Below are 19943 nucleotides of genomic sequence, written 5' to 3'. Positions count from 1 at the left end.
CCACAGGCTTACCGGGCCCAGATGAGAAAGCAGTACAGGAGTGTATAAACAGAAGCCCTGAGTTCTAGGATCCTCCTGTGCAACTGGGTGATCTTTAGCAAGTCATTTTCTTACCTGGGATCTCACTTTGTCCTCAGCTGTAAAATATGGGGGTTGAACTTTATCAATATTCTTTCTTTTTCTTTTTTTTAAAGATCTTATTTATTTTTAAAAAAGATTTATTTATTTGAAAGAGAAGGTGAGAGACAGAGGATGAATAGAGGGCTAGGGGCAGAGGAAGAGGGAAAAGCAGATTCCCTGTTGAGCAGGGAGCTGACAAGAGGCTAGATCCCAGGACCCCAGGATCATGACCTGAGCTGAAGGCAGCCTCAACTGCCTTCCAGGCGTCCCTTTTTTAAAAGATTGTATTTATTTATTTGAGAGAGAGAAAGGGAAAGAGCACGAATGGGGGTGGATGGGCAGAGGGAGAGGGAAGGCAGACTCCCTTGCTGAGCAGGGAGCCCACCTTGCCCTGGACCCTGGGATCCTGATCTGAGTTAAAGGCAGATGCTTAACCAACTGAGCCACCCAGGTACCCCTATTAGTATTTCTTCAGAGAAACATTGTTATCATTTGGGGCAAGGTAATTCTTTGTTATTTGGAACTGTTCTCTGAGTTACAGAACGTTTACCATCCCAGGCCTTCAGACACTAAATGCCAATGTACATCACATTGTGATAAACAAAAATGCCTTCACGTATTTCCAGGCAGCCCTTGGTTGAGATCTATTGAGTTCTAGATGGTTCTTAAAAATTTCTCCTGGTCTTAGCATTTTGTGCATAAGCAAAATTTTCAACTGTTTCAGTTTTGTCAGAGTATTATGGAGCTATATAGAACAGTGACTTGCAATGACAGATGGTGGTGGGCAGGATTGTGATATCAAACTGGAAGAAAAAGAGGAGGGTAGTAATTGAATTACTCATACACTCAAAAACAAACACCCAGATTCTAATATACCTCCACCTGCCACTTCTCTCCTCTGAGTCCCTGCTTATACCCAGTTGAGAGTCCCCGCTTATACCCAGTTGAGAGTCCCCGCATAAAGATGAGAATATTTTATGTGAAGATTATGGAATCAGAATTAGCAATAGGCATAGGGAGAATAACATTCTCCTTAAATACAGTAGATTTTTCTCCCAAACCTGTTCTTTATTCTTCTGTATTTATTTTTATTTATTTACTTATTAATATAATTTTTTAAAAAGAGAACACATGCGTGCATGCAGGGAGGGGCAGAGGGAGAGGAAGAAGAGAGGGAATCTTAAGTAGGCTCCATGCGCAGTACAGAGATCATACCTGAAATCAAGAGTCGGACACTTAACCGACTGAGCCACCTACATGTTCCCTCCTGTAATTACTTTTAAATCTATATACCAAGTAACTGGGACTAGAAACAAACCATTCTTAACTGTTTTATCTCTTACATCCAATTTTCAATTTTGCCTCCTAAATATCCTCCTTGTCCTTACATCTCCCACTTTAAATTTTAAAATCTCTCATCTAGGGATCCCTGGGTGGCTCACTGGTTGAGCGTCTGTCTGCCTTTGGCTCAGGGCGTGATCCCAGACTTCCGGGATCGCATCCCACATCGGGCTCCCTGTGAGGAGCCTGCTTGTTCCTCTGCCTATGTCTCTGCCTTCTCTGTGTCTCTCATGAATAAATAGATCTTTAAAAAAAAAAATCTCTCATCTAGAGCAGTGCCACAGTCTGTTAACATGTCTTCCTGCCTTTGACATCCTCTCTCATTCTCCCTTCCACACTTAACCCAGAGAAATAAAAAAGAAAATCTCCTCAGGTCACTTCCCTGCCTAATCCTTCAGTGGTTTCTCATTACCTATCAATTGAAGACACTTCTTTACATGACACCCAAGGACCTCTGGGACTTGGTATCGGCTTGCCTCATCCCCTGCTGCTCTTCTTCTTTTTTTTTTTTTTTTTTTTAACAAGAGAACAAATCTACACCTTTATTTATTTAGTTTTCAGTAAGTTTAAATGCTTGAGGGGTACAGCATCACACGGATTTTGTGGCCAGTGGCTTTCGCAGGAAGGTTGCTTCGGAATTTGGCACAAACCATGCCGCTGTTTCCATGAGCACGAGTTACTTTTCCCCAGATTACTCTGGTTTTGTTTAGTTTGCCACCAGGAGTTACTGTGTTGTTCTTTGCTTTGTACACATAAGCACAACGCTTGCCAAGATAGAATTCTGTTTCATCTTGAGCATAAACACCTTCGATCTTAAGTAGAGCTGTGTGCTCCCTCTGGTTCCGGAGACCCTGTTTATAGCCGGCAAAAATGGCCTTGGACCAAAGCCTTCCAGACATAGTCGTTGCTTTAGGAGTCCTGTTCCCAGCAGGCCGCAACTCAGTTGGCACCCAAAGTTCAGGAACAGGAGCACTTCTCACCTCCACAAGCTCCAAGATGGCCACTCTTCTTGTTTACATTCTGTCCCACTCACAATTTCCCAGAGATGGTGTGCTGTTTCATGCCTCTGTGCCTTTGCATATGCTGTTCTCTTCGCCTGGAATGACCTTATTCTTTCTTGTCTTGGAGGCAATATAGTGTGGTGATTAAAACATAGACTCTGGAGCCAAACTGCCTATGTTTAAATCCAGCCATGCCACTTATTATTTGTGTGACCTTGGGTAAGTTATTTAACCTCTCTGTGTCTTTCTTTATCTATAAAATGGAATTAATGATAATATCTATTTTATAACTTAGTTATGAAGTTTGAGTGAGTTAATATATGTAAAGTGCTTGGGACAGAACCTGGCACATACTAAGTAATGTGCAAGTGTTTGCTGTTATCATAAATTCATGACTTACTATTTGTCCCCCATGACCTAGTTAGAGAGTCTTCTCTACTGTGAGGCCTTTCCTGATCACCCTTCTGTCCCCCAGACAGAAAGTCAATCCAATCACTCCCTTCTCTTAGCCATCCCTGTATCTTAAACATGCCCCTGTCATTGCCCTTATTTGTGCTATATTGTGTTTTTTTTAAATGCTGTACCCTACTACACTCTGAGATTCTTGAAAGACTTGTGTCTTACTGATTCTTGTGTCCCTAGTACTTGGCACAGGGTTTGGTACATAGAGGATCACAGTGCATTTTTCTGAATGACCAAATGAACTAAAACTCTGAAAGCATTGGCATGGCATAGGAGACCCTTCCTGTTCTGCCCCTGTAAACCTCATCCCTTATTGTTCCCTTTTCTAGGAATGCATTAAGTCTCCAGGGATTTGACTTGATGCTGGTCCCTTTTCCTGGAAAACCTTTTTCTTTTTACAGAGACTACTCATTTGTGAACCCACTCAAGTGTGACTTTCCCTGTGAATCCTAGATTATAAATTTCATGAGTGCAGGGACCTTGGGAATTTTATTTACTTCTGTATCCTTGGACCTATCAGTGCTTGGCACATATTAAGTGGTCAATACATATTTGTTAAATAAATGAATGTTGAAGTGCTTTCTAGGTCCTTTGGGGGGAATTAATCCTTCCCTCTTCAATACTGTCTGAGTACTTGGTTCAAATATCTCTCATAGCACTTGCCTTACTGTGTTATAATTATTAGATTACCTGTACTTTGCCCCAGTCTACCATAAACTCCTGAGGACTGGGACCACAGTATCTTAGGTTCTGATTCTGCTCCAAGACCTAAGGCAGTGCCTGCTACATTGTAGGTAAAAATTTATTGAATAAACAATAATCATTCTTATTTGGGGATGTCCTTTCAGGGTCTGGATAGTAAACTATTTAACAAATATTATTGCAAAACAACTTTATGCCCAGCACTATGCTAGATACTCCGGGGAACATAAAAGAAATTTAAGATGAAAGTATGAGTCCTCATGGGACTTCGTATTAGGGGATAATATTATAAAAAATTAAGAAGTAATGATAAAAAATCATATGTGGTCCATTACAGAATTGTTGTTTAGTTGGTAAGGGTTAAGAGTTCAAAGGAAAAGCTCAGTGTTGTTTTTAGTGCTCAGAGCACCTTTAAGGGTTGAAAAGATTTGCCTAGGTAGAGGGGAGTAGTGACCTATAACCACTCAATAAGTGGTGCTTGCTGTTCTCTTTCTTTTGTACATGCACATGTGCTTACTTTATCCATACACAATGATAAAAACAAGTTGAGTTAAATTTGAACTCTAGAAAGTTAGATCTACCAAGTAACTTAGTCCCACATACCAGCATCACATTTAAATACCAAGAATCTGTTGAATGTTCAAGCCTCAGTTTCTCCTTAGTAACATCAGAAATAAGTATATCTAACGTGCAGGGTTATTATGAGAGCTAAATAGATAAGTGCATATTGAAAGAGCTAAGCATTGTGCCTGGCATGTAGTAAAACTGATCAATAATTTCTTCTTTTTGTGTGTGGAAAAGGAGAGGCTTGTGTAGTAAAACTAGAGCCGGGACTGGTGATGATGAGAGCGATAGTAATAATTACTGCCAGTGTTTACTGATCCCATTTCTATGGGCCAGGAATTGTGCTAAGTGCTTTATATATATTAACTCTTTAAATTCTAGTAACATCTCTGTGAAATGGATGCTTTTATCATTTGTATTTTACAGATGAAGAATCTAAGGCACAGAGATTAAATAGCCTGCCCACGGTCATGCAGCCTTAAATGGCAGAGCTGGAGCAGCCTTAAATGGCAGAGCTGGAATTTGAACTAGACAGTTTGGTTCTACTGTCTGCCCCCTATAGGGTGAACTAAGAAAGTGGAGGTTTCTGAATGTCAAGCAGAGAAGGTATAAAAATCTTGGAACATTAGGAACATTGTACTTCTGTTATTGATGTATTACAAGTAATTTTGCCATAGTCTTACCACATTAAATAGTATACATTTGAATGGTAAAGGTTAATTTGGTTAATTTCTTCTTACTCCCTTAAAGTAAAATGATTTCTTCTATTGGTTGCAATAGGGAGTTTTATTATTATTAAAAGGTTCAAGGATATACTAATTCTTTTAGGTTCAGCACTTTAGAATGCTCTGTAAACCTTTGCTCCTTTTGTAGGATTGAGCAGCCAATAGATTGTCCTCTGCCCTGCCTAGTGGGATGGTTTCCATCTTATCGCTTATGAGTGAATCATTTTCCCTAATTGGTTTTGTCAAACTTGATGTTTCAGCCATCCACAACTGTAAGACAGACGGTGTAAGAGACCGCTCATATTCTTTCTAGTGATAACCTTTCCACAACATGTAGCTTCCCCTTTCATACCTTGTGTCCACTTCCCTTGTGCCTCTAAATATATCAGATAACAACTTGAAATACCTGTTTTGGGGGATGCCTGGGTGGCTCAGCGGTTTAGAGCCTGTCTTTGGCCTGGGGCATGACCCTGGAGACCCAGGATCGAGTCCCACATCAGGCTCCCTGCATGGAGCCTGCTTTTCCCTCTGCCTGTGTCTCTGCCTCTCTCTCTCTCTCTCTCTCTCTGTCTGTCATGAATAAATAAATAAAATCTTTTTTTTTTAATTATTATTTATTTATGATAGTCATACAGAGAGAGAGAGAGGCAGAGACACAGGCAGAGGGAGAAGCAGGCTCCATGCACCGGGAGCCCGATGTGGGATTCGATCCCGGGTCTCCAGGATCGCGCCCTGGGCCAAAGGCAGGCGCCAAACCGCTGCGCCACCCAGGGATCCCTAAATAATATCTTAAAAAAAGAAATACTTGTTTTGGGACCCATATTTGGACAGAAATAAGGAAACATTCTTAGGTATATATGGAATTCTTCTGTTCTGGAATTGACTGCAGATTTTTGTATTTCTGACCTAAAATTTCATATCTGAAAACTATACTGGACTTTAGTCTTTGCAATAGAGATGACTTTGTTCAATTATACCTACTGTGCACAGGGGATAGAGAGACAAATAAATTGTTCCAACCCTCAAATTACTCACAGATGGGAAGACAGCCTTATAAATAAGTATATACATAAATTGCTGATACTGTGACAAAAATGTGTCCACACACACACACACACACAAATGTGTCCATATTACAAAGGACCAAAAGGGAGTGTGATCAGATTTGGTAGGAGAGAGTTAAGAAAGGCCTCATAGAAGAGGAGATGCTTGAAAAGAGTCTTAAAATATAAATAGGTGTTTATCATATGGTTGAGGCAAAAAGAGCATTCCAGGCAGAGGGTGTGAAACACTGCAGTTCATTTAGGCAGCTTCAAATAGTTTGCCATACCTGGAGCAAATTATGAGGCTGAAAAAGATGTCAGGAGCCAAGTCATGTAAAGCCTTTTATGCCAGGTTAAATAAAGAGTTTGGGCTTCTATAGTTCCATGCACTGGAATGGTCTGATGTGGAATCCCTAACCTCATTCCACCCCTGTAGAAATGCTGGATAAAAAGTCTCTAATACAGAGCTGAGCTTGAAAGCAAGAAAGAGAAATCCTCAGATGCCAGGAAGACAGAGGAAATTCAAACCCTGAGCTTTAAGTGGGAGCTGAAGCTAAGCAGTTTTATGAAACCAGCTATAATGCTTGGGGTGTGAGGCTTTAGGGCCAGTATGGGAACTGCAGATAAGGCCTAGGGCTAATAATTCTCACATGAAGCTGGAAGCCAAAACAGGTCTACCATGTTTGTGAAAATGAACTAGAAAAATTCCATCCACTAGTCCAAGGAAATAGCATGAAGACTGTGATCTTCTCAGGGGTTTTGGATGGAAAAAGAATTGACTACAATAAATTAGAACCCAACACTTATTACTATGCATAGTTTTAAATTTACACTCTTGGCAAAACTGAAAATATTAGCATAAAAATTGGTATAGACCAGAGAAATCCAGAGGCTTTGGCCAAGGCAAATGTGAAATTACCCCGTTGAAACATCTCACAATCTAGGGCACCAGACTCCCATAGAAAATAGTCTCCATTAAAGATGAACTTATGGCCAAAATTACAAACTCTCCAAGAAAGTTAATTTCCTAGAGAGAGATGAACAAACAGATAAATAATAGCATTTCTACCCCCAAGAAATGATGAAAATAGTACAACCTCAAAGAGATCTTTTTGTGAATTTCCACAGAGATAAAGAAGAAATTAGAAATTATTAGAAAGAACAGGATAGTATGAAAAGAAAATGGGCAGATTTTGAGGAAAACATTAAGTCATTCAATGAAAAAATTATTTGTTGATGCAGAAACACATTGCACAGGTTAAAAGAAGACTATAGCTACAGAGAGAAATGGAGGATTGGAAGCTTGATGTGAGGAAATAACTTAGAATGCATCACAGGAAAATAGAGAAAAATATGAAAGAACAGTTAAGGTACACAAAGGACAGACAAGTCGTTTATATTTCTGATAGGGTTCTACAATGGAGGCTTATGAGGAGGATCCTGATACAGATTTCACTGAGCATACATCTTAACAATTGTAAGGGGGAACACTAAAATGATAGCAATAGAATGTATAATTTCCAAACCATAAAGAAAAACTAGATCAAAGAAAACTTAAACTGTTAAAATCAAAGATAGAAAAAAAGCAAAAAGGAAGTGTATCCAGTTATATCAGTAATCATAATAAATTACAAATGGATTAGCCATGCCTGTTAAAAGATAGAGATTCTCAGATTGGATGGGGATGGAGGCAAAATTAAGCCACCATAGGCTATTTAAAGCATAATGACCCAGAAAAGTTAAAAGTCAAGGGATGGAAGACAATATTGAATACATCATAGGCAGGAAATCATCCAAGCAGTGTTTATAATAGAAAAAATATTGGGTGGGGGGACTCTAAATATCCATTAGGGGAATAAATTTTAAGATTCTAAGACATTTGTATATAAAAATAACGGAATACTATTCATTACTATTAAATGGATCAGCTGGATTTATGTATATCAGTATGAATGAATGAAGAAAATATAAGGAGTGAAAAAAGCCTTTTGCAGAATATTATATTTACACTTTACACCTTCCTGTTGAAAATATCCCCTCACCTGGTTTCATTTATTTTGCATTATTTGATACTAATAATACTGCTTTATACTGTAGCAGATCATAACAAAGGACTTGTCTCATTTTTGACTAAAGCACCTAAAGGCCGAGAACAAAGCAGAGTGTTCCCAAATGAGATTCTAGACTATGCAGAACTTGCGAAAGCAGTACCTGAAAACAAATTTTGGAATCCTGAACCCATCACCTTCCCTAGACTGTAAAGAAGGTTGAAGTTAAAGGAAGAAAAGAGAAAAAAATAAAGGAAGAGGGGAAAGAGTTCCTTTGGATAAAGTGGAAGGGCTTGTGGTATTTTCACTTGGGGAACTTAACCTCTTTTCCTGGAGCTGGTGAACACAGAGAGCAGACCTGTGCCTGGGAAAGTCTAAAGACAGAGAGAGTGGCTGCATGGAAAAGCTGTTAACCCTTAGAATTCTTCAGGGCAAAGATGTAGACACAGCAGAAAAAAATGCTGGCTGGCCTAGAGTAGAATTAAAGGAGTTAGGTTTACAAGGATCCTTGGAAGGACAGCGGCACCCCTACAGGGAGTCTGTGTAAAGTGGTTTGCCAAAAACTGGGGACTTGTAAGTGACTGGCTGGAAGAGGCATTGCCAGCATTACCAGAACTGCAGGTGAGGGAGGTCTCAACAGTGGGAGTTCTCCAAGGAACTACAGACCCTTCTCGTATGAGAAAGAGTCAGCCTTACATATCTGTCAGTCTAGAGAGCACACAAAAACCTGATTAGTATGATTAGTATAGTATCACAAAAGAAGGGAAGGCTTTTCCTGTCCCTTCTCCTTTTCCCAGCTTCAAACTTGGAAGGGTCAGAGGTCAAATCAAACAAGCAAGGGAGGAAGGGAAGCAGGGATGGGGAGAGATCTCCCACCGACATCTCCTACCAGGGAAGGGAATTGAGACTTTTTTTTTTAGTTGGTTTGTATTGAACTATGACCTGCATATAGAAAACTGGACAAATAATGAGTGTACATCTTGACAGATTTTCACAAAGCGAGCATACCTGTGTCACCACTATCCAGTTCAAGAAACAGAACATTACCAGAATCCCAGAAGCCCTCTGCCCCTCTTCCTTTCCCTAACTGGCTGACCTCCCCTAGGATAGTAACCATGGAAGATAAGATTTTTCTTAAATTATAGATTAATTTATAAAGGTAATTATAAAAGTACCTTTGTCATTTAGTCTTTCAGTTTAATTTTCTTAAATTCTTAGTCGAAATAATTTCGGAACTACAGAATGGTTGCAGGAGTACAAACAACTTCCCCATCCCCTTCACCCAGATTCCTTAATTGTTTATATTTTACCCTTAATGCAAAGATGCGTATCAACTTTAAGGTGGTGATTTATTTTAGATACAAGAGAGGAATGAGTTTAGTGAAGGATGCCAGGAGACAAACTTTAGAATGTTTCGTTATTCTATTATGCAAAATGTTAACTTTTTTCCCTATTATAAACAGTTACTCTGTACCTTTTTATGTGTTTGAAGTTTTTAAAATTTTTTCAAACAAAGTTTGAATTTTTATCATCCAGGAAGTGGGGAGTTGTTGAAGTGTGCTTTTTATTGTTGAAATAAATATGCCTTACGACTTCTTTGCTCTCCGTCCTTGCCTCTAAATTAAGACACTTAAGTGAGCTATAGGGTTGATTCACCTTAGTATCGTTTTTCTTTTCTTCCCATCCTTATTGCCTCTCTCTGCTAAGTGCCCAGCAGTGTCTGACATGGTTAGATTAAAACTTGCACTTTTCCTAATAGATGTAACTCTCTTCCTGATTTGCAGTAAGCGGGACCTGCTTTTAAGCAATTACCCATCATTTGGGGCCATCATACACACTGTGCTTTGGTTCAGGTCATAATCAATAATTCATATGTCAGTAGGAGCCCCATTAGCTCAGGTGAAGGCAGATGTTTTTCTAATGAAAATGTTCCATTTTCCAAATGACTTCTTTTTCCCAGAGAGTTGTGGTTATAGAAGACATAAAAAGATGGAAAACTATGTTGGAGCTTCCTGATCAGACCAAACAGAATCTAGTTGAAGCTTTACAAGAATTAAAGAAGAAAATACCCTCCAGGGAAGTGTTAAAATCAACAAGGATAGGTATGTTCCTTCTGAGTTTTATGGAAAAGGCTTATATCTTTGTCTCTTCCCTTCTTCCTTTCCTCCTTCCCTCAAATATGAAGTTACTTATCATATCAGTGCTTTTCAAACTGTAGTGAAGGACCATTGCTTAAAAAATTATCTGTTGGTTGCAGACCAGTACTTTTAAAATATGTAATAAAAATTGCCAAAAAAATAAACCATACAAAATACAGGCCCCACCTTTTTTATTATTAGATTCAACAGATAGAAAATTGCTCTGTCAAATTGCTATTCAAGTTTCTAAATGTTTACTTCAGTTTCTGTACTTAACTCATGGACTGGTAACCAGCAGTGCTCTAAGGATAACTAACCTTTTGAGAGTGTTTGATGTTGGGTGTACAGAAATGTGTGACATGTGGTTCGTGACCGCAAGGAACTTAGGGTTTGGTGGGAGAAACAAGCAGGCGAACAATCAAGAGCAGGAAATATTGGAGGTTATAAACAAAAACATATAAATAGCATCCTGGCTATCATTCTGATCTGTGCAAAGTACACGCTGGCGCAAAGGACAGAGCAGTCACTTACATCTGGGGAATTCAGAAAAGGCCTCACAGAAGAAATGGCATTTCAGCTGCATCTTGATGTTCAATCGTGGCTTTTCTGTCCTGAGTGGAAATAACTTGCAGAGTGTGATTTGTGAAAGCAAGATGAGAGCAACATTTGCCGCTACATCATTTATTATAACATCAAGATATTTAAAAGGTAAGTCAAGGACTATGTTGAATTGCCATTTTAGTACAGTACACAACTGTGCATAATATGCAAGGGAGGGCCAACATGTGTTCCTCAAGCTGCTCCCAACTCCCTAGGGAGTCCAAGGTGGTCATTCACAGCTGCTGTTCTTGCCCTTGCCAGTGCTACCATTGCCTTCTCTGCCTCCCCCTGACCTCTTGTTCATGAGAAGCAAAAGAGAGAGTAGCTTCAGACTGGCGCTAACAGCTGGCAAGAGCTATGTGAAATCCCCCAGAGGGTCCCCCAAGAGTCTTGAGAGTTGCACCCCTGTAACATAAACCAGAATCCGAGAAAATGAGATGCTTAAAGAACATAAAACCCTATCATTATAGCCAAGGAGATTTTCCCATCTGCTGCTGGATTTTCTCTTTATAGGTTGTGGTCACTAGAGGGCAATAATACCATTCATATGAGCTGATAAGATATCTCCACCAGTAGAGGGTACTAGTGATTAATATTTTATGACATGTATATATGTACATATGTGTATGTTCATATTTAGGCACACATCACAAATACCATTTCTAATCAAATCTTAAATATCAATGGAATAGGCTGGGATTGTCCTATAAATACAGAACACATGATCATTTTAAAATCTATATTTCTATATTTCTACTTGTGGGGTGCCTGGCTGGCTCAGTTAGTAGAACATGCGATTCTTGATCTTACGGTTGTTGAGTTCAAGCCCCACGTTGGGCATAGAGATTACTTAAAAAAAAATTATTTCCAAAAAAATAAAAATTAAAATTAAAAAATAAAAAATAAATAAATAAAGTATTTCCATTTGTCCTTTGAGTACAGTTGTGAGTGTGCTTTTAAGAATGGGTGTGTCTGTCTAGTGTTCATGGATTTCAATTCAGGGATCCTAATGAAACTATAACAAGGGGGCCTGACTTAGGAGGAGTTGGAAAGCATCCAGCTTTTGAGTCCTGACCCTACCCCAAGCCTTCCCTAAACCAGAGACTGTATGGAATATAGGGGTTTCTTGGTTCCTTTGTAGTTACTTTAGTTGCTAGGCTGAAGATTCATTTGGATCATTGCCTGAGAAAGTTTACATTCTTCCACCTTTATCCTTCTGCCTGCCCCTACCCTGTGGGTTATAAGGAACAAATACTGACTGACTACTTTCTTTGTGCTAGGAACTGTGTTAGCATGATAATGAAGGAGATAGATATTAGCCCCACCTTTTTGGATCCTGCAGTCTAATGGAAGGACAGACAGTCTAACAAGACTTTATCATATCGTGTGATGAGTGCTGATGATGAGTACAAGCTAGCCAATGGAGCATACCTGTTGGAAGTAGAGAAGGTGTTGAAGAACATGTTAGGCAGTGGGTAACATCATGTGAGCTGTACAGAGTGCTGGAGGTGGGGGTGGAACATGATGCATTCCAGAAACTAGAAGTTTGGTGTGTTTGAAATGTAGTTAGTTGGAAAGAGTGTGGCAAAAAGTGAAACTAGGGAGATGGACCAGATGGACCAGATGGAGAAGGCTCTTTGTAAGCCTGTTTGGTCTTAGTGTGTGTATTAGTTATCTATCTTTGGGTAAAAAATACCCCCAAATTCAGCAGCTTAAGTATTTGTTATCTCACATAGTTTTTCTGAGGGTCAGGAATCTGGAAGCTGCTTATTTGGGTGATTCTAGCTCAGGATCTCTTAAGAGGTTACAGTCAAGCTGTTGGTTGGGGCTGCAGTCATCTGAAAGTTTCAACAGGGCTTGAGCATCTCAAAATGGCTCACTCCCAGGACTACTGGTAGGAGGCCTCAGTTCCTCATCACCTGGGCCTCTCCTTATGGCCGCTCATGACATGGCAAGTGATCCAAGAGAGAAAAGCCAAGATGGATGCCACAGTGTCTTTCATAGCCTAATCCTGGAAGTGGCATGCTCATAGAAGAAATGACATATCTGTTGTATTCTATTGGTTACATGGACCAACCCAGGTACAATCTGGGGGCCAACTGAATACAAGAGGTAATACCAAGAGGTAAGGATCATTGGAGGCTATTAGTAGACCAACTACCACAGCATATATTTCTTAAATATTTTACTTCTTGGATCCGTGGATTTATGATCATTTGTAGAAATTTTATAGCCATTATCTCATCAGAAGTGCCTCTTTTTCATTCTCGGTGTTCCTTCCTTTTAGGATTCTACAGTTAGAAGTATGTTAGACCTTTTATTTTCCAAACGGCTTAGCTTGTCAGTCATCATCCTATTTCCTTATCTCACAGAATTCCAGGAAATTTCTTCAGATATATGTCTTCAAAGTCATTAATTCTCTCTTCAGCTTACTCTAATCTGCTATTTAACTCATTCATGGAGTTCTTTGTTTCAAAGCCATTTTACATTTTTACAAGATTTTCCCCCCAAATCTGTCTCTTTTCAATATTATTTGTACATCTGTGTCATTATGCCTTTTATTTCTTTATTTTTTTAAAAGATTGACTTATTTTACTAGGGAGAGAGAGAGAGAGAGAAAGCCTGTATGTGCAAGCAGGAGGGCGCAGAGGGAGAGGGAGAAAGGGGTCCTCAAGCAGACTCTCTGCTGAGCTTGGAACCCAGTGGGGGGCTTGATCCCAGGACCTTGAGGTCATGACCTGGGTTGAAGTCAGACACTTAACCCATTGAACCACCCAGGTGCCCCTCTGCCTATTATTTCTTTAGACATTAATGTATGGTTCTTCTGTATTCTTCATCTAACTATTCTAGTACTTGTGGCCCTCGAGAGTTTAAATCTTTGTTTTCTGACTCTCATGGTGCTTGCTTTTCCATTTTTTAAAGATTTTATTTATTTATTCATGAGAGGCACAGAGAGAGGCAGAGGGAGAAGCAGGCTCCCCCCAGGGAGCCCGATGCAGGACTCGATCCAAGGACCCCAGGATTGCAACCTGAGCTAAAGACAGACACGCAACCAATGAGCCACCCAGGTGCCCAGTGCTTGCCTTTCCATGTGCTTGTTGACTTTTAATTGGGGGCTCACTTTTTTTCTTTTAATCCATGGGAATTCCGTGGTATTGGGTTGGAGCTTCCTTCTAGAGGGGATTTTTCTTTTTTTTTTTTTTTTTTTTTTTTTAGTTTCTGCTAGTAGTCAAGGGCCACTTCTGACCTTGAGTACTTTAGCATACATTGCAAGGATCCCAGCTCAGTATCAGAGTCCCATGATTAGCTCTCCCAGTTCACCACTGGCTCAAAGTTAAGTTTTTGAGCAGCATTTCTGTTAACATCACCCCTCAGGATAACCCTACTCCTTTAGCTTCTGCTTATGTTTTTGGAGGAGGGAATGAGGTGACTTTTATCCAGAATCTAGTTTATTGCGGTGCAAGGCTAGCTTTAGTCCACAAGAGAGCCTGAGAGCTTAAGGATAGTAAGTGGTTGTTATAGAAGGGTTTTGAATGGAGGAGTGACATATTCAGATTTGTGTTTTAGAAAAATCTGTCTACCATGTGGGAAAAGTGTTGGAGAGAAGCAAACATAGAGATAGGAAGCCTAGTTAAGAAGCAATTAAAACATCTAGGTGAAAATAAAAATAAAAATAAAAAAATAAAACATCTAGGTGAGGGACGCCTGGGTGACTCTGGTTGAGCGTCTGCCTTTGGCTCAGGGGCGTGATCATGGAGTCCCAGGATTGGGTCCTGCATCGGGCTCCCTGCATTGAGCCTGTTTCTCCCTCTGCCTATCTCTCTGTGGGTCTCTCATGAGTAAATAAATAATATCTTTAAATATATATATGTATGTGTTTAAAAAAAAGGTAAGAAATGAGAGTGGTTTAGATAGGATAGCCATTATAGGGATGGAGCAGTGTGCTTGGAATCAAGAGATATAAATGAAATAAAATCCAAAGGACATAGACATTGATTGGATGTTGGGAATGAAGATAAAGAAATGAAGGTTGAGGCCCAGATTCCTAATATGGACAAATTGGTGGATGGCAGTACCACTTACTACCATAGAGGTGGGGGAAATAAGTTCAATTTTAGACCTACTGTATTTGACATACTGTGGACAACCAAGAGGAAATGTCCAAGACATTGGATGTACAAGGCTGAAGCTAAGGAGAGACCCTAGATATATATATTTGAGAGTCATCATCAGCATATAGTTAGAAATTGAGGCAATAGAAATAGGTAAGCTTGCACAGAGAGAATAGCTAAGAGCAAAGCCCAAAGTCCTGAAGCACATCAATACTTAAGAGACTTGTAGAAGGAAACTGAGGTGTGACCAGAAAAACAGAAAGGAAACAGGAGGGAATGCTGTCATGCAGTGGGAGGAGCAGGGTACTGGGGGGGCGGGACTGGGAGGGGGATAGTGCAGAGGTCAGTATGTCCATTGTTGTCAAAGGGCCAAATAAGTGATATCTGGAGATTGCATGTTAGATTTTGCAAAGTAAGGTCATCAACGATTTTGGTAAGGACAGTTTCAAAAGCACGGTTAGGAGCAGAAGCTTGAAGAGGGAGGAGGAGGTAAGGAAATGACACTGTGACAGTAGACAGCTCTTTCAAAAAGTTTTGTGTTGAAAGAAAAGAGAGGCAGCAGTATCAGAAAGGGAATGTGGGATGGAAGAAAGTGCTGAGTTTTGGAACAGGAGAGATGCTAACCTGCTGAGTGACAGGCTCACAGAGTTACCTTGTCTGGGAGAATGGACCCGCCTCAGCAAAGCCTGACTGTGGAGGTGAGAGGGAATGAAGACGCCAACGTGCCTTTCCGCTGTGTTGCCCTCTCCTCCGGCTCATTCTGTCTGCCTTCAGACCCTTTAATTGTCTGTTGCCTCTTCCAGGGACCTGGTTCTCTTTTCTAGCCACTTTCCTTTAAAAATGATTGATACAACCGCCTTTTCTGCCCCTCCCACTCCTTTAAACCTTTCTGTCCTGGCTTCTCCCACCCCTCTAGTCTTCCCTCACAGGACACAGTGATTTCTTTCTATCCAAATCCAATAGTTTCATCTCATTTCTCATCTTCCGGGAACGATGAACTTGAGACCATTGATTGCTTACTTTTGTTGACATAAATGACACTGAATTTGTTCCCAATTCTGTGTCTATTTTTTACATGTTACTTCTTTTTTATATGTTTATTTCTTTCATATCCCTTATCTGAGTTTGTAATTATGCATGTACTTCTTTGTTTTTTATTTGCCAACTAGCAACTCTATGCCTACAGGACATTGCTCTTTATTCACCAGTACATTTCAGGCATTAGCATGGCTTGTAGCCGCTCAGGATATATTCATCAAATTAGGGATCCCTGGGTGGCTCAACAGTTTAGCGCCTGCCTTCAGCCCAGGGGTGATCCTGGAGACCTGAGATCGAGTCCCATGTCGGGCTTCCTGCATGGAGCCTGCTTCCCTCTGCCTGTGTCTCTGCCTCTTTCTCTCTCTCTCTCTCTCTCTCTCTGTCTCTCATGAATAAATAAAAAAAAATTTTTTTTAAAAAAGGATATATTCTTCAAATCAGTGAAAATGACAAGGGCAAAGAAGATTTTCTCCATGGTTCTTTCTAGTTTTATATATCCTGTTTCTTGCCTTTCTCTGTTTCTTTATCCTTGTCCCCTTCCCCTACTGTTCCATAAATCAGCTGCTTTAGAGTTTTTAACCAGAGAGTTGTCCAGTTTAACTGAGGTGACTTAATTCAGGTGACTCTTGGATATGCATCTCCTGTTCTCATTAATTTTTGGAACTTAGACTTTTAGAAATGTTCTGATTTGTAGTCCTGCAACTTTCCTAAAATCTTACTAATTTATTAGGTAAAAATAGCATCTCGTTTTCATTTGTTGCATAAAATGAATTGGTTTTTGTGTTTATCGGTACTTTGTCTTTTTTGTGTGAATTGTTTGTATCATTTGTCCAGTTACACTTGAGAGCTTATCATTTTTGTTATCTCTTTCTGAATTCTGTAAAGTCAGTGTCATAACACTTTTAAATCCGTTTAGCTACTTCAGTTTATAAACAAGGAAACTCAGGTTCAGAGAGATGAAGTGACTTATCTAGGGCCACTTAGTGAGGTTAGCACCAGAAATGTAATGAGAGCCCAGGTCTCTTGAGACAGAGCTGTTTCCTGGTTAGCAGACAGACTGCCATTGTGCCCTGGACCCCAGCCATATGTCCCTTTATTTTATCAGAGCATTTCTCTGGGTTCTGCCATCTGCTCAAACTCACCTTTTTAAGTCAGAATTTAGTGCCTTTTCTTATGTACCCCAGATGGGAGTTTTCTCCTGGTATTCGCATTTTAGTCAATATCCCTAGGATTTTGGTCTGACATAAACTCTTTAGGTAGAAATGTCCAGCAGGCAGTAGGCGCTGAGGGACAGAAGTGCAGATGAGAGATTTAAGACTAACACTATATATTTGGAAGTCATCAGCCCAGAAGCATATGCTTACAATCACCTAAGTGGATGAATTCTCTGAGTAAAAGGAAAACAAAAGGCTGGAGAATTGAACCTGAGAGGATGTCTGTGGTGGGGAAGTGGGAGGAAGAAGAGGAGCCGGGTGAAGAGATAAGTGTAATTAAAGAGGGAGAGGGTCAGGGCCGTACAAAGACATGCAGGCCCAGGAGAAGAGTGTTTTAAGAGGCAAGAGAAATGCGTGGCCTCACTGTTCTCACATGGTCTGGGAAGTCAAGGGCTAGCTAGGCCAAAGCCTTCAGACCTGGTACTGAATAAAGGGGCTCTGTGACTGGATATCTTTATTATAGAGGAAATAAGTGGGCAAGGGGTATAGGTAAGTGTCTGGTAAGGCAGTGGAGTCAGGCCTTGCCCTCTTAACCTGGTGAGCATGCTCTCCGTTTGCAGTGCTGTGCATATGAATATTCTGGGGGAAGTGTTATATTCGTCCTGTTGATCTGATTTCAGAGATGTCTTGGTTTCATTTATGGTTGGTTAACAACAGCAAAAACCCCTGTACTCACAAAATACTTTCCCATCTATGATTTCATTTGGTTAGACAACAGTTGTGTGAGGGAAAAGTTATGATTGTCTCCATTTTACAAGGGGAAACTGAGGCTTAGTGAGTTTGAAGTAATTTGCCGTCTGTCAGAAAACCAAGTAAGTGAAAAAGCTATAATATACTTGCACCATGTCATGTCACCTCTTGAAACCTAAAGTGCCTTTGTCCATGATAAACTCTTGCTTGCTCTTCAAGACCTGGATGAAACCTGGTCTTCTATGTGAAGCTGAAAATGTTTGGTGAATGAATAAATGAGTTAGTGAGTGGGTGAATGAAATAGGTTTGTGATTTAACTTGCTTAAGGTTGTGGAAAAAGTTAGTGAGTGGCAAGGACCTTTCAAATGGCCTTTTCTTTTCAAGTTGTCCCATACATTGTCATTGCTTCAGCAATCTTGAACTACTTTTAGATTCCTGTGTTCATTTTATGTTGAATAATGTACTGACAAATTGCCACAAAATTAGTGGTTTTTAAAACCTTGAAACACAAATTTATTATCTTACAGTTTTATAGGTCAGAAGACAGGTCCATTGGGCTAAAATCAAGGTGTTGGTAAGGCTGCATCCCTTCCTGGATACTGTAGGGAAGAATCTGTTTCCTTGCCTTTTCCAGTTTCTAGAAGCACCTGCATCCTGTGGCTTATGGCTCCCTTGCTTCATTTGCAGAGCTGGCAATGGTGGGTTGAATTCTTACATCTTATCTCTCCGACACACGCCTTCTGTCTCTTCTACTTTTAAAGACTTGGGTGATTAGATTGGGCCCACTTAGATAATTCAGGCTAATCTTCCCATCTCAGGGTCCTTAACCTTAATCTTGTCCAAGTCCCATTTTCCATGTAAGGTAGCGTATTGATAGGTTCTGAGGATTGGGACATGGATATCCCTGGGGATCAGTTTTTGCTTACCATAGCCCTTAAATTACGTCCTGCTAGTTCAGGTTCTGTCTTCTCCTTCACTGTGCTTCTTGTGTGAGTCCTGTCTTCTTGGATCGTTGTCAAGACTCAGGACAGGCATTTCCTCTTTTCATGGTGTTCCCTAGCCCTTTTGCCAGCTGAATTGACTCCTCTGTCCTTTTGACCCTCCCTGAGGTTCCCCTTCAATACTTAGGATCCTGAACCTACCTGTAACACTTCTGTGTATTTTGTTTTGTTTAGGTGTCTTCTCCTATGCTTAGACCTATTGGAGCTCCTGAGTACAGGATTATCTTGCTCAACATTCCATCCCAGTGTCTAGCACAAGGCCTGGTACATACTTTGTATTTCATAATGTTTGTCAAATGAGTGAAAGACTGCTTCCTGCAGGGAAATTGTCTTAACAGTGTGCCAGGATGCAGAAACCCCCTACCCTTAAACCTAAGGGACTTGACTTAGATCATAAGACCAGCCAGTGGCACTGCTTGCTTTAAAACATAAAAACTTCATGGACCAAATAATGATTTTGCAGATCATTAACTCCCTTGATGTAGCTACTGACCAACTTATGACCTTGGGGAAGGGTCACAGAGCCTCATATTTTTTTCATCTCAATCAAGAAGAGGTAGGACCGACCATATGATCAACCAGAGGTATGAGCATAGGGTTAAAGCATGAGCTCTGGAGCCACACTGCCTATGTTTGAAACCTGGTCCTACTTCTTACTTGCGGTGTCCTGCAAGTCATTTTATTTCTAATTCCTTGGGTTCTTTACCTATAAAATGGGGAATCATAACAGCACCTGCCTGTTTTGAGGCTTAAACAAGTTAAAGTTAAGTAAAGCATTTTAGCATGGTAGCTAACTGTCATTATTTTACCATGAAATTCCCTCTATGATCTCAAATTTATTATTTCTTCTTGTTTGTTTTTTTCTCTAGAAGAAGATTTCCTAGACCTTTTCTCTTTTCCTGCTCCAGACTGTCACCCTCTTGCTGACAAATCTTGCATCCTCATGGGCTCTGTTACAGTACTGCCCTTTCTGGAGGGATTTGCTGGTGTTGGCAGCACCTCCTGACCAGTCTGGGTAGGGGAGGGGTCCTGTGGGGCATCTGTGAGGTGTACTGCCTCCTATAGGCCAGAAGCAGTGACCCCGTTGCCCTGGCCTGAGAGTTGAAGCCTTCTGCCCTTTGGCCACCTCTCAAGACCTGTGCTC

General features: G+C 40.4%; 1 protein-coding gene and 1 pseudogene across 4 annotated transcripts in view; one reads left to right on the top strand and one right to left on the bottom strand.

The window, feature by feature from the left end:
- TCEANC2 (transcription elongation factor A N-terminal and central domain containing 2) overlaps window positions 1-19943 on the top strand; it is a 36009-nt gene that overhangs the window by 1843 nt on the left and 14223 nt on the right. For all 4 annotated transcript variants that reach the window (XM_026007026.2, XM_026007027.2, XM_026007029.2 and 1 more), the window contains exon 3: window positions 9967-10108. In XM_026007026.2, coding sequence (XP_025862811.1) covers window positions 9967-10108 — 142 coding nt within the window. The remainder of the gene's footprint in view (window positions 1-9966; window positions 10109-19943) is intronic.
- Window positions 2028-2394, bottom strand: LOC112926111 (large ribosomal subunit protein eL33 pseudogene; annotated as a pseudogene).

Source organism: Vulpes vulpes, chromosome 12 (genome assembly GCF_048418805.1).
Source record: "Vulpes vulpes isolate BD-2025 chromosome 12, VulVul3, whole genome shotgun sequence".
Lineage (NCBI taxonomy): Eukaryota > Metazoa > Chordata > Mammalia > Carnivora > Canidae > Vulpes > Vulpes vulpes.
This window is presented reverse-complemented; position numbering and strand designations above follow the sequence as displayed.